Here is a 15,309-nt window from a genome sequence, read left to right as displayed (position 1 = left end):
AGTTAAAAACAGAAGTCTTTTTTCATTTCCCAAGGTGAATTCATAAAGGTCTTCATAAAATTGGGTCAGAGTCATGTTTCTAATTGAAATGTTAATGTTGCTAGCTTATTTTTAAAGTAACGCTAAATGCTAACACAGAGGTTGTTAAGGTGACTGATTATACTTCATGTTTGAACAGAGAATTTTTGTTAAAAGGAGCGATAAAGTAAGAAACATAAGTTATTCAGAGAAATTTAATTTTCTTAAGTTGGCTTCTTTCCTTTTAAGGAATAAGAAGGAACTGGAGGGGGAAATATATGGATGCTAGCTTATTATCTTATGTTCTAGTGAGACATGTCACAGATTAATACTAAAGAATGAGTTCTTGTAGCTGGAGGAACTTGGAGGAGAAGTTTCCTAAGATGTTTGTTCTTCAGCCCTGTGTGTGCCCTTAAGCTCAATTATCTTCAGCTTCCAAGTTTTGGGGTTTTTTCAGCTAGGTTGAGGAAGAATGTGAGGGGTGTTTTTGTGTGGAGATATAAGTTGGTTTTATTTTCTTCAGGTGTGGTAGAAGATTTAAAATGCCTCACAGAACTATTGTATTTCTTTGAAATGCTTACAAAGAAACACTACAGCAGTACGTCATCCAAAGTCATGAAATACATTGTTATGTTTTATGTATTAAGACAGCTAATTAAAACAGACATTTTATGAAAATGGTATTAGCTTTCATTTTAAGACAGTTGGATCAAATACAGAATTAAAAAGATGTTTTATAAGCACTTTAGGGAATAATTTTTTGGAAGATTCTCCAAGACAATTGCTGATACAAAAAACGTAGCATAGGAAATCGTTTAATATATGTTCTTTTTTGAATTCTCGGGGATGCAAAAGATGCAAAGAATCGCTCATGGGGAAAAAATGTTAGTTCTGATATTTAAGGCCATAAAGGCAATTAATCCCACTTCAATAAGTAAATCAGATCTCCTGGCATCTTGAGTGAGAGCAAAGACCGAAGATACAGTCCTTATTTTGAGTGATATTGGCCACTATCATTCAGCAAATAAGTGAAAATTCAGCCCATTTTCCTCTCTGAAGATTAGTACAAATCCCCTGCTTTCTTTGTCTTCATGAGTTTCCTTTTGTGTTACAGAGCAGCAGAACTGTTTTCTTTTTTTGTTTGCTTGTTTTGGGGTTTTTTTTTTTGAAACAGATTTTTCTGTCTCCTGCTGTGGTGGTATCAAGAGACTGAAGACCCCATTAGTAGTAAAAGTTGTCTGAGGCTGTTGGCAGCCCAGGCCAGGTTTACTTTTCACACTCTTAGAGGTTTTAATACTTTACAAAGCATTAGATGGGAGTTTCTTTCCCCCAGTACTTGGAGGCTGTTTCAGGTACTGTTGTGAGGCTGTCCATAGACTTGGGAGTATGTAACTCAGAATACACATCAACTGTATTTTCAGCTTTCTTTTCGTTCTCATGTGCTCTTTTGTGTGCTCTTTAATGGAACTGGTTTCTGATTACGTAGTGGGAGCTCTGGGTTTTCCTTAGAAGCCCAAGCTGCTCTTGGTTATTATGGAGCTTGTAATAGATGGTAGTAGGTGACTCATCTGATATATAGGTAAAAGGCAGTATCCTGCAGAGACCTTCACATGGCTCCCAAGTCCAAATTTCTTTCTGAAAAATATGCCATAAGTACTTGAAGCTTTCTAGTTCCACTGAAATGAATGCTGCTCAAAAAGACTGTTTTCATGAAATAAGGATGTAAGAGACGGTGCTGAAAACTCTTATATGCCTAATTGAAGATGCTCAGAAATCTTTTGGAAAACTGCAATTAATTCGTTATTACCTACAAAATTGGCAGAATATTCAAGCAAGAAACCTTGCTGGTGCTGAAAGAGCTGGCCCACCTCCCCTCTGTTCTCAGCTATGTGCTCCCACTGGTTGCCCTATGGTGGCATCAGGGGTCATTTCACACTGGTAAGAAACTAAACCATAAGAAAATAACTTTCGTTTAAAAAAGGAGAAAAAAATGAGTCATACTCTATTGATGTAGCTCCTTGAATGAACTTGCAGGGAAATCATCTGTTTTATCAGAGTAGGGTAGATCTTTCGTCTCTTGAGTCAGAAGGAAGGATGGTCCACTGCAGCCAACAAACAGGAGGAGGGACACCGGCCCTCCTTACTTCTTTACAGTGACTGCTTAAGAAATTAGAGAGTTTTATTATCTTGAATTAAAAAAAACCTACTTTTTTTTTGTTGTGTTAGTCTGTATTACAACAAATCATCTCTGTTTAGAGAGATGTGTTTAGTTTTTTGCTGTTAAGCTCCATAATGGCATCTTATAGAAAGATTATTTTAATTCATCCTTCATTATTGGGTTGTTTTTTTTTTTTCAATTGGCCAATTTTGAAGATACTGTGATAGACTGGATTTGTTCATAAATGTGGCCCTTATGTTTCTGCTTTTCTGGATAACATATATTGAATATTAAAAGTTAATACCTGGTGTCTTCCAGAGCCATTTGCTTTCAGGGAAGTTAGGATATCTGTGTTATGTTCTTGAATTATGATGAAAAATAACACTTGAAGTTTTCTAGTTTATGTAATCAGTAGGTATTGACGACTCTTGATCTGTGCTGTGAGTTTCACGTGTATTTATAGATATGAACTATCTGTATGTAGTTCTGAACACAGAACTTTGAACAGCAGTTACAGGGACCTGTAGAAAAAGAATTGGTTCTTAATAATCTGGAGTTGTGGGTAGCCCATGTAGTAGAGTGTTACTGTTAATTAAGCTACTAATCTAATCATCATTTGGGGGTGTAGGTAGAGATTAAAATCGGATGAAGTCTAGAAGAGTATTTAGCTCAGGCTTTGTGTATTCAGAAATTATAGATGTTACTCAGGCTGGTGAGGCTTTGGGGGCAATATCTGTTTTTTCCACCCATCATATGTGTGTTTATGCAAGCTTATTTGTAGTTTATATGCGTGTTTGCTATGTAGAATTTTAGAAAAACTGCCTATAAACAATGAAAAGTTGACTGTTTTACATGGCTTTGACAACTTTAGTAATTGTGGGCTTTTTGGTTTTGCATTTCAGGAAATAAAATAATGCTAATGAAGCAACCATTTCCCTGAAGTTTGAGTTTTCAGACTCACTGCCATAATGGGTAAATCTTCTGTATAAAAATTTACTACTGTTCCTACGAAACGTGTGCTTTGGCTGTTTAACACAGTGTAGCAACTACATGAAAGGCAGTGTTGAGCAGCTTTGCTAGTATTGAAAATACTCCTTTTGGTTTTTGGATTTGGGTTGGATTTTTTTGTTTGGTTGATTTTTTGGGGGGTTTCGTTTGTTTGTTTTCCTTCCTTGCAACATAGTACTTTTCCCTCATTATGTGATAACTTACAGATTCAAGTTTAGGAAATTGAGGTTCATGGTATTAGGGTACTGAGCAATACTTACTGTGCTCTAAGTGGTAATGGCTGTTAGAAAGAACCAAACTCAAAACACAAAGTCTGTGTATAAGAATTTTATCTCATTGCCTTGTGTCATTACAGTGCAAAGCTACTTCTGTGTAGAGGGCCTGTGTTGTTCTAGTTATGTAGCACATTTGTTTTACTTTAAATTGTATGTCAGTTTTTCAGGTTGTTTGTTTTTAGTGAGTTGACCATGTTACTGTAATCATTTATCTGCTCCCTCCAAAAAATCCCAGCAAACCAACCAACTACACCACACACATTTTTGTATTGCTTTTGTTTATCTTTTAATGTTATGCTTATTTTTTCTAACTTTATGCTTAACAATCAAGTTGCTCAATCTAGGAATACAGCACTCTTCAGATTTCTGATATTATCCAATGTTTCGTGTGAGAGAAAGGATTGTTGAGTCATAGTGGATATTTAGTAACTGTAGATGCTTTGCCACAGTACTTTGGTTTCTTTTGTATAAAATATGCAATCTAGTGACCACTGGGAACTCCAACCAACTGCTAAAGCATTATTTTACTTTTTGCATTGCTGAACACTAGAATAGGCCATAACACAATAAAATAGTTCAACTGTTTTAACTCTGGCAAATTTTGAAGTGTGTTTTAGTGTGAGAAATGAGTAACTGAGCTGCAAGAGCACCTTCAGTTCTGCCATTAAATATTGCTGGTAAAACTTGCTTTTATAGATTTGCACATCTTAGTAGAGTTATGAATAATGACAGCAGGAGTGATGATCAAAGTTACTAATTTTCAGACCAGCTTTCTGATCCGTAAGGAATCTGTTAAATTAGAACACTTAAAACCCACAATTTCCTTATATGATAAATATATTTGGTTATATTTTAATCGAATGTGAAGGAATTCTCATTGTTGCTGCATACATGGGATGCTTGCTTGCTGCTTTCAATGCTGAGCTTTTCTCCGGTCCATGTTTGAGAAATATGGTTCTTTGTAAATCACAGCATTTAGCAATGAATTCTTCAACAAACATATCCATTGTGAAGGAGCATGAAGGCACACAGTCAACACCTCTGGAGATAAATTTCGTTATCCAGTGTTCTTGATACATACTGAGTGCAGTACTATTGCTGTGGCAAGAAATTAATACAAAATAATAGAAATAAATTTCTCTTAGTGTTGTATGTACAGGCTTTTGAGTTCCTAAGTGCTTTCCTGGCTAAAGGAGCATTGCAGTTCTATGGCAAATCTTGTCTAACAGGACATCAGGACATCACAGCTGCAGCAGATGGTCAGATTTAGGATTTTTTGTAAACTTGAAGCCTAAGTTATGTAGCATTCCTGTCCCTAAATTGTCCCCTGGGTTCAGTGCTTCTGATTCTCCGTGTGAATTCTTCCTTTAAGCCCTAAAGCTGTCTGTATTTTCAGTCCTGGTAAAGTTATGTGGTATTTTGGTTTTGGTTTGTGGATTGGTTTTTTGTTGCGGTGGGGTTTTTGTTTTGGATTTTTGTAATGCTCCATGGGCTATCAGCAGATGCTCAGGCAGTTGAGGTGTTCATGTGGGAGTTTGTGTATGCTTCCTGTGGGCATGATCATACCTGTTCAGGACAGAGGAGAAGTAGTTCAAAGGAACTTGCTTTTATTCTTTGTTTTATGGAAGGGAGCGGGAAGTATTATTTCTAGTAAAAATCAATGGATATTATTTGAATTGAAGTAGACAAGGCTTTCCCCTGCATCCCCTTTCTCTTATTAATACAGCCTGTAGCTGTATAAAGTTTAGTCTTTGTTATGACTTCAGGTTTTTTATACCTGTTACTGAATTTACGGTTACTGATTAAGCTGTTTATTTCCTTAAGCACTGTTAATGATAAATAAAATAAAAATGTTTGCAATGTGGCAACGATTTTTTTTAAATTTGGCAATTATGTATTGAAGTGTAATGCAGACTCTTAGGTTTTAGACCTTTAGACTAATGCCTGTCTAATTGTGAAATTAGACAGTAATGCCCTTCAAAAGTAAGTCTTTTACACTTGTCTGGTCTTTTTCCCTGAGCAGATGAGCAGCAAGCTTTGAATTCAATCATGCAGGATTTGGCTGTGCTTCATAAGGCCAGTCGTCCTGTATTGCCCCAGCAAGAAACAGGAAAACCAAAGTCATCTTCGCCTAAGAAACAGGTAATCTTCAATATCCTCACTAATGTACTAAACATGGGATGTCCTGCTGTGACTTCTGTAATTATTTTTCTTGCCAGACCAGTGAGCATACCAGAATGAGCTGTTAGTCTCCCACATGTGCTGCCATTTTCTTTGTTCATGTTCTTCTATTAGCAGCAAAATGAAATGGTGGCATTTCAGAGCAGGTCATAGTGTATGCTTAAATAAATAAATTGAAGATTATAGAGGTATTTATACTATATGTAAAGTGATTTTATAGCTGTTGCTATTATTATATTGGAATGATTCTATTTTAAAATACCGAGGAATAAATTTATGGGTTTAGTAGATTACCCAGTTGTCACCTATATCATACCAAAGAATGTCAGGACAGAAGCAGAAATATGCTTAAACTCTTTTACTGCATCTTTGGCCTCAATTTCTTGTTCGTGTGCTGGAAATGAGAGTTCTTTCCAGCTGCGTTTTTTTTCTGTACATACTGAACACAAATGGAAAACTAGTAAATACTTAATTGATAGGTTTGAACTACTATGTAGATAGAGTAGGAGAGGATGTAGACTTCTACCCAAATTGAGTTAATTGTATGTTCATTTGATTGGATCCATAGTTTACAGTTCAATAAACTTCAGTTCGTGCTTATTTTAACCTTTTAAAAATCAAACTATTCAGATATATTTGCCTCTTAAACTGTCAAAACCAGATGGCTATAAATTTTTCATTCTGTGCTTTGAAAGTTTTGAGAGTTCAGTGTATAACACAGTGGAGCTTTGCTACTGTTGTGGAACCCACATCTGAGCTGTGCCTTTAGGCATAGTGGTAACATGCATGTATGATCCAAAATGAATTGAGTATAATGCATGTTTAGGAAGTTAGAAGACATGTTTATCACTGTTTCAATTTGTGGATTTTGGAAGTAATCATTTGTAAATCAGTTCTTTTGGAAGATGAAACATTATTACTTGGATAAACTTTGTGGCTGAAGGCATTATTGTTTTTCCTGCAATAGTTGCTAATACAATTTGATTCTTAAAATGATGATTTTGCAAAGCAATTTTATTTCCATGTAGCTGCAAATATATACAGATATGGTTATTGGGAAATGTATTACACATGTGGGTTTCTATGGTAATGCTTATGAAACAAGATATGTTTCTTAGGCCTGGAGTGCTCAGCTGCAAAGTATACGTAAAAACATTTTATTGGTAGCTAGAGCTATCTGCCTATTCAGGATAGAGAATTCTTTGATAACCAGTTCCACATTAAATATGAAGTCATAAATCTGTTACATTAACATATATTGATAGAAAATAATGTGTTTATTTACAGAAGCATTCATTGTACTTCAGAATAAGTTTTTGTATTTTTAACACTTTCTGGTTTTTAACTCTTTAAGCCGCTATCACGTACCTCAGCAGAAGTAGCTTGTTAAAATACTTGATATGTTGGAAAGGACATAAAATTAATAGGGAATTTAGTTCTAGTGTAAGACTATTGAATGAGAGTTCATGGGCTTCATCAAAAGAGGTGATAACAAACTAATAGTGGTTCCTTTATCTCTTTTCTTACAGAACGATGTTAGAGTCAAATTTGAACATCGAGGTGAAAAGAGGTAAGGAAACAGTCTTGTCTCTTAATTATTTACAGAGTTTTGTTGTGCTCTTGTCATAAAATTTCAAATTAACAGTTTGAAGTGTTTCAGTTCTCTAAGTTTTTTTTGTTTGAGCTTAAATTTAATTTTGATATGAACACAATTTAAAGAGAATTAACTGTTTAAAATGTGGGTTCTAAGTATGCATAAATACCTAAATATTATACTGTAACTATGTCGGATGTAATATCCTTCATTTGCTTACCCTTCAGATAGATGTTTGTAGTCCTGAACAATTACTTAGATCTCTAGAATAGATCTCAAGTTTGAATAGACCAGAAAATAAATTTTTGTCCTTCACCGTGTGTGTAATAATTGCATGATAATTTATTGTTACTGTAATACCCAGAGGAAGAGCTTGGATTGTACTTCAGGAGTGCCAGTCTGACAACTGTAAGGGGAAAATTATTAGATTGTTTTCATTTAGTCAGTTAAAATTTATTTGTATTTTGTTTATGAGAGGTGGATGATGCACCTGCTTAAAGTATATAAACGTCTGTCTCTATATAATCTCCTCTCTGGTGAGTGCTCAAAAGCTTTTACAGAATTTGGTGTATAATTCCACGAAGAACTGGTTTGTTGACAATTTGTTTTGCCTGTCTCTCTCTGAAAGTACAAAATTTCATTCTACCTACAGAGAAATTATTATAGAATAAGGTCTTTGAAAATACTTACAGAAAAAGGAAATAATATCCTGGGCATGCTATTCTTAATAGAAATAATAAATTCCTTAAATAAAATAGGCTTCAAATAAAACCTTTAATAGTTCTGGGCAGCCCTTAGTGTGACAGGCAGTAGTTGAGTGTGTATCCATGCTGATTATAGGATGTGCTCTCCGTTCACATGGAGCAGTGAAAGAGCAGTGTTCCCTAGGTATCAACATTCTTCAGCTTCTTCCTATCACTCCTCCGAACATCACATGTAAAAGTGCATCAGTAATGGCTGAGTGCTCTAAGTAATTTGGAGGGAATAAGTCTTTTTGAAGGCTTTGAAAATTGAGGTCTCTTCTACCTAACAATTTCTTGTGAAATAAGAGGAAGCATGAATTTAAAACAGAGAAATGTTTACTTGCTGCCAGTCTGCATAGACAGTACTTTTGCAGTTCATCATATTTCACTTTCACAGTGGACTAAGTTAATCAATTCATTATTAATACAAGCATAAAGTCAGTGTGTGAAAAAATACCTTTCCCAAGTTTTTAAGCTCATGAGCCTAGCTCTGTTATGAGCTGTCCCAAGTGACTTTAGCCTGCTTGCCCAGGGGTACGGGGCAGCCTAGGCTCATTGCTCAGCATGTGTTGTAATACTTCTGTTTGCCTGAGCATGTAGCTCTGAAGATCAAGTAAAGAAATGATGCAAGAAAAAAAAGTTACGCAATGGCTTAACTAGTTTTTAAAATGGGAAGTGGAAAAGAGAAGTGATTCTAGACTTGCTTTTAGTGGTGAATGTGGCACTTTGTTCCAAGGAGTGTGATGGGTAGAATTGCAGGCTTGCTGCCCAGATTGTTAACTACAGTGAGAATTGGTGTTGGTTGGTTTTTTGGGGGCTTTGTTTGTTGTTTGCTTGTTTAGGGTATTTTTTAAAAGATTTTTTAACAAACATTTTTAATTGGAAGTGGTCTGGCTTCTAGCCTCATTTCAGTGAGAAAAGTTGTCCCCCAAACCAGTGTACTACTAACTGAACTACACATGAAAAAGACAGGTCCCCTTTGCTAACTTTTCTGCTTCACAGAATTTGAGTGCTCTTTCTTTTTGAATGTGAATTCAATGTACCTTAATAGCTTAGTCACTATTTAAAGCTCTTTTTTGTTTAATGCTCTAGTATCTCAAAAAAGACAACGGTTTTCTATAGGAAAAAGGTTAGTTATAGGCAGTTTGGGCTAATCGGTTTGATGGGACATTGAGTTAATAGAAAATCTAAGTTGTTGACCTACAACTGCACCATTCTTTCAGGAGCACACTTGAAGCACAGTTAGTGATGGACTGGGCAGTTTGAGTGTGTAGTTCATTATGGTAAAGATGGTGACATTTAGTTACCTTCCTCAGGTAAGATAGTCTTTTGGATTTCCAAAAAATGGGGACTACAGGAGTAATTCCTTTCTGATGCTTATGCTTGTCAGCCTGGGGTACTCCGTATTAGTTTTCTCAAGTGGAAAAATGTAGAAATTTCTAAGAATTCCCCTCTGAAACTGAGTCTTGCAAAACCTTAAGCATGCCATATGGAAGCAAGTAAAATAGTCATAATGAAATCTAATTCTGTGTCTGATTATCCCTTTTAGCTTTTTCACTGCTTTTCTTTCTTTTTTGAAAGTCTCAGAATATGGAGCACAGGGAATAAAGTATAACCTCTTACAGTCTTTTTAGTAATAAATTTAGTTCTGAGATAGTTCTTAAGTAATGAGTTGCCAGATTTTCATAAGTAGTGGACAGAAATTCTTTATAACTTAAATTGTGTTTCAGGATCCTGCAATTACCGAGGCCTGTTAAACTTGAAGATCTTGCAGCTAAAGCTAAAGTTGCTTTTGGACAGACTATGGATTTACATTACAGCAATAATGAGGTAATATTCTGTGTCCTCTAAATTCTTGCCTTGGACATTGATCATTTTAAGGCTGAAATTTGCTCTTGTAAGTAGTGGGAACCACTTCTGTGACAAAACTTACTCCTGTGAAAAAACCCCAGATTTCTAGTATGTGTGTGCGTTTTTTCTCAAAGTCTTGTCCAAAGTCAGATAGGCAGGAAATGCATGAAATGTTTAATGAGTAGTGTTATATCATAATGAAGTCTCCGACTTGTTTAGGAATGGGTAAATTGTCTTCCTGATCTGCCACAGCTCTGTTGTGTGTCTTTGGAAAAGTCTTCACCTCCTTGAGCTTTGTCATGTTTGTCAATTTGAAATAGCATTTATCCTTTCTTGTAAATCCTTTTCTTCAAGGATTAATCTTGCTAGGTAGCTGCTAGAATGCTGCATTTAGTTAATGTGTAGATTGGACAACTAGGCTTAACTGTTGCTCCTCTTAAAGTGGCTGGTTCCCAAAGATTTCTTGGTAACAGGGCCAGCCCTGTCCAGCCACTTATGCCTGATTAGTATTACTTCTGGCTTTCCTTTAGAAGTAGGCATGGAATTACTAATAGCAACCGTATTTACAGATGCAGGATCCATTCATAGGGGTTACATCTGTCTTTTGTCTTGAGTCAGCAAAGTGCATGAAGGATTATTCATGTGCTTGGTTATGCACAATGCAACTGCTGTATGTATTCTGCATCTTTGCAGAAGAAAATGCCAGTGATTGCTGTTTGTTGGTTACTCACTGCATTACCAGGCACTTCTGTGAAACTGATCCTCAAAACGAAGAATTCCAACAGAAGGCTTTTGGAGATTAGGATGGCCAGAAGAAATAGCACTTCATAATGTTTTAGCCTCAGCTCCTTCCACTGGTAGATTTTTAGGCATTTGAGTAGGTTTTCTACTTCTTAACTTCTGCACTAGCTGGCAAATCATCCCATCACCTTTGAGAAACGGGATGGTAAAAATGTATCACTGGCATTAAAAGTGCAATTTAACAAATAAGCACACTCTTCATTTTATCAAGATCTTCCTCCTCATTCCAACTCTTTTTGTATAAAAGTCCTGTATTTTGACTGATGTTTCATTGAAGCATCATTGACTGAGGCTGTTTACAAGTAGAATAGGTTTTAAAATCTGTATTCTGTTGTTCCTTTGTTGCAAGCGGAAGCTATAATTTACACTCCTGAAACACAAGTCCAGTTTAAATTGTAACAGAATTCAGATCTCAGCTGCACATTAATGGCATAGTTTTCTGTTCTAAAGATACGTGTATGCCAAATTAATTCTAATTAATTAGATCCAAGTAAGATTCTAGTGAGGACTATAGTTGTTGCATGTGGATCCTTAACAAACTCTGGTTTTCAATGGAGAAATTCTGTTAGTGATGCAATTTTAAACAAGTATAGTTGTAATAGTTGGGATACAAAAATGTGCTTTATGCTCTATAAAATAGGACTTTTATTTATCTTACAGACTTGTGTTAATTTAGGCATTGACTGAATCGTACCCATTTTGCTGAAACTTTTGGATATTTAGTTCTATATATGCAAACTGGTTGCTTCTTGTGAGGACTTGTTCCACCATGCTGTCCTTAGTAAAGGCATCTGAAGGAAGTGTTGAGATTGAACTGCAGACTTTTAATACTTGAGGGGATCATTTAATGAAGTTTATTTTCAAGTTGTTTGGTACGAAAGAAGAGATTCTGTTTGTTTACTCTGCACTTGACTTCCTCATTTCTTTCTCGTGTCCTGTTTAAGACTTTTTTCCCCCTGCCCCTCTTTTTGTAGCTTGTAATTCCATTAACCACACAGGATGACCTGGACAAAGCTGTTGAACTACTTGACCGTAGTGTACATATGAAAAGTCTCAAGATACTGCTTGTAATACATGGAAATACACAGGTATGAGTTGACATGCTAAATATCTTTTTCCTCGGTTTTCAAAACAAAGTACAATTTGTATCTTTTCTTAAAGATGGCATTTTTCCAATTGAATGTAATACTGATTGCTTCTTCATTTCACTTTAAGCATCTATTAGCATTTTGTACTGACTCAGTTTTAACTCTTTCCTAGATCCTGTTCCTGTCTTTTTGTTTGCCTTCCCTACAGTGGTAGAAAAGTGTGCCTTAGTAGAATGATTTTTAAAAAAGCATATAGAATTTAAGTAATGGTAGTTACTCGAAACTGTTCTTTAAGTCATAGGTTGGTGACACTTCTTTGTGGGAAGTTCAGTGTTTGTTGTAGCAAAGACTAGTGGTCTATAGACTAAATGCTGAGGTACTTTGGTATTATCTAACAAATCATGGCATTGATATTCATAGGATTTGTATACTGGTGCATATTGAAAATAAATTTTAAAAGAGTACAAATGAGTTACTAAAATAGATAAATTGTGATGTAAATCAGCAAGCTGCTTTTTTGACTGCTTGAAAAACAGAATGTACCGCACAAAGCATATAAAATTTACAAAGTACTTTCATTGTCCAGAAGGTAAAGTGGTAACTGCAGGTTGTAATACTTTTGCCTTTTTAGTCACCCAGTGTAAATAACGTGGAACCCTTGCCCTCACTGGAAGATTTAGATAATACGGTGTTTGGTGTGACAGACAGAAAAAGGCGACTGTCTGTAATAGGTAAGCTGCACATTTCAATAGCTTTAATTGTAAAAACATCTTTTATAGCATTCTCTTCAAGAGAATTTTGCTCTCAACACAGAATGTCTCTTCTACTCATCAATGACTCTAGTACAGAATTTGCACTTGGGGGAGGGGATTTTGAATATTGAGACAAGTGTTTTAAATATATATAATACAGAAAATTATCAGAAAAACCCCACAAGTAAATAAGAGTATTTAGAGTTATTTCAGGGTATTTTCAGATACAGGAATGAGCTACTGAAAAATCTGCTTATATGGCAGTGTGTTTCCTTGCTCAGTTTAGGACCCCCATATTTTTTCATGTGTGAGCATTTGTTTAAGATACTGATTTTGGGATTGATAGAACCTTTTTGCTTATTCATGTTTTAAAGTTGGTGTGATGTTAACTTCCAAATCTAATTATGAAACTAGAGAGCTTAATGAATAATTTTCCAGGCAATTTAACTTACTATGCATTTATTATGAATGTATGTATTTATGTTCTTACAGACGTAATATTCGACAAAGAAAAACTGAAATTCTCAAGAGCTGGAAAGGATTAGTTGACATGGATGGAAGGGTTTCAATTTTGATTTTGTTCAAAAGAAGGAATTTAGCCAGCTAGATGTGTGGGCAAATTATATTTCTGTTCCTGTATAATGAAAATTCTCTTTAATGTCATTGAGGCAACTCTGCCCCAAAGTTCGTAATTTCTCAATTGCAGATTTTAAATGCTATACTTAAGTCTTGTATTGCACAGGCATTTGGGGAATTCCTAAAGCCATGAGGGATCCAGGTAGGCTCAGTGCCTGTGAAGCATTTGAATAAAGCCCTTGAATTCTGGGTTAGTGGAGAGACTCTGACTGGCCCTTTTCTTTCAAAAGGTTCTAATACTCGTGATAGGAGTTCACCGCCCCCAGGATACATTCCAGATGAGCTGCATCAGGTGGCTCGAAATGGGTCCTTCACCAGTATCAACAGTGAGGGTGAATTCATTCCAGAAAGCATGGATCAGGTACATCTGTGATTATTGAAATTAAAGTTTTTGTTGATTTATGAAATACTGCTGTTCAAGAAGGATATGGAATTATTAGAAAGAACAGCAAAAAAATTTGTGATAACTCCTGAAAACTTGATTGATGACATAAGGTTGAAATAATTGTGCTGTTTAGTCTTGCAGAACTTGGTTGGGTTTTTTTGTGTCTCTTCAATTTCTTAAATACATTGTTACAAGGAGAAAGACAATATTCTTAACTGCCACAATAGTGGAGTGAGATAGTGCTAGATAGGAATAACTGCAGAGATGTCTACATTAGAAAGCACAAGCCCCTTTATTTTAATGAGAATGATATGTAAGCTAGACCAGCTTTACAGCTTTTCCAGGTAATTAAAAGGAGATATAAGAAAGAGTTTGGATCTGTCAGAATTATTTGGACTCAGTTGATATTTCAGAGTTGGACTCAGTGATCCTTGTGGGTTCCTTCCAACTCAGAATATTCTGTAATTCTGTGTGAGGAAAAAAAATCCTGCTCTCTGAATGTAAAAATTGCCCTTCAAAACAGCAGGAAAAGAAGCAGGAATGTAACTGCTCACAGAATTGGTAATGGAGAAAGAGATGTTTCAAGGAGGAAGGAAAAATAATGCTGCATACCGAAATCTCTTCAAGTTGTTGTTGACATTGGCAGTGTATTTACAAATGGCAAGAGGCAACAGTTTTTATGAGCTGACTAAATGAGAGACAGATGATAAAGTAAAAATAAAGGCAAAGGGACAGTGCAATTTGTTGCACAATTTTAATGGCCGAGCTGAGAATAGAGGCTGAATCTCCTGCTTTCCAGACCAGGGCTATTCATTATCATAGCCATGTGGTCAAATCCAGCCCAGGTTTGGATTCATTCCAGTGAAATAATTACTTTTGGCCTGGGCAAAGTAATTTCTGGTCACTGACTGGTCAGACAGACAGATGATCCCTGAAGCCTGGGATGTCCATTCACTCCTAAGTATTCCAGAAATGTATATATAACCTGTCGTGTATGCATAGCTGTGTGAGCTGTCAGCAGGTTTAAATTAATGAATTTTACTTTCATAGGAAGCCAGGTTAGTTCAACCTAAGCAGCTTCAAGGGCCAATTTGAGGGAATGAGAACTCACAAATTCTGTTTGCTCCCTTCCCCCTGCATTGCCACATCACCTTGGCAAGTGTTGGCCATGCTACCTTCATCTGTCACAGCCTGCCCGACAAAGACAAGAAGGGAATTTGGGAGTGGAGGGTTTTGCTCTGCTCTGCTGTTGATCAGCCTGAGCACAGCTATTTGCACTCTGACAGCAGACCCCACACTTTCTGTAGGAGATGGCGGGGGCTTGGGTAAAACCCATGGGCTGCCAGTTGGGCCATAGTACATTGGGTTAGAGAGGTAACCAGTGTGGCTCCAGATGGGCTTTCTTCCCTTTCTTCCCTTGTTTAGACACACTGTTCAGCATGAGACAAGAGTTATAAAAATGCTGAGCCTGTGATAAATGTTGTTCTCCCCAATTGTAGTGGTTTGGTCCAAAATACTCATTACTGTTTATCTGCTGTGAGATAAGAGTTAGGAGAAATGCAAAACAGGCACCAAACTTGAAAGAATATAAACAAGTTTATTAACAGACCTAAAAGAAGAAGGAAAAAAAATTATACCACCTTCAGAACTCTCCTCCTCCCCCCACCTTCCTCCCTTCTCCCACTGACAATGTGAAAAGACAACCCTTAAGATGTTCAGTCTGTTTACCACTTCCATAATAACCTTGTTCAGTCCATTTAGAAAGAGAAGTCTCTTCTTGCTCATGCTATGAAAACATTATCACAACGAGACAGCCGCC

At 36.2% G+C, this 15,309-nt stretch overlaps 1 protein-coding gene across 3 annotated transcripts in view; it reads left to right on the top strand.

Annotated features, from left to right (window-relative positions):
* Nucleotides 1–15,309, top strand: part of MAP3K2 (mitogen-activated protein kinase kinase kinase 2) — a 54,609-nt gene that overhangs the window by 16,125 nt on the left and 23,175 nt on the right. For 2 of the 3 annotated variants that reach the window (XM_042041380.1, XM_042041378.1), the window contains exons 2-8: nt 3,079–3,148; nt 5,483–5,601; nt 7,170–7,210; nt 9,708–9,807; nt 11,604–11,717; nt 12,349–12,448; nt 13,336–13,466. In XM_042041380.1, coding sequence (XP_041897314.1) covers nt 3,145–3,148; nt 5,483–5,601; nt 7,170–7,210; nt 9,708–9,807; nt 11,604–11,717; nt 12,349–12,448; nt 13,336–13,466 — 609 coding nt within the window. In that variant the 5' untranslated portion in view covers nt 3,079–3,144. Of the gene's footprint in view, nt 1–1,659; nt 1,957–3,078; nt 3,149–5,482; nt 5,602–7,169; nt 7,211–9,707; nt 9,808–11,603; nt 11,718–12,348; nt 12,449–13,335; nt 13,467–15,309 lie in introns of those variants that run through there. The other variant, XM_042041379.1, reaches the window with a different exon arrangement.

Source organism: Corvus kubaryi, unplaced genomic scaffold (genome assembly GCF_017639235.1).
Source record: "Corvus kubaryi isolate FWS band 111438036 unplaced genomic scaffold, C.kubaryi_AGA036_p1.0 37396, whole genome shotgun sequence".
NCBI classification, from domain to species: Eukaryota; Metazoa; Chordata; class Aves; order Passeriformes; family Corvidae; genus Corvus; species Corvus kubaryi.
This window is presented reverse-complemented; position numbering and strand designations above follow the sequence as displayed.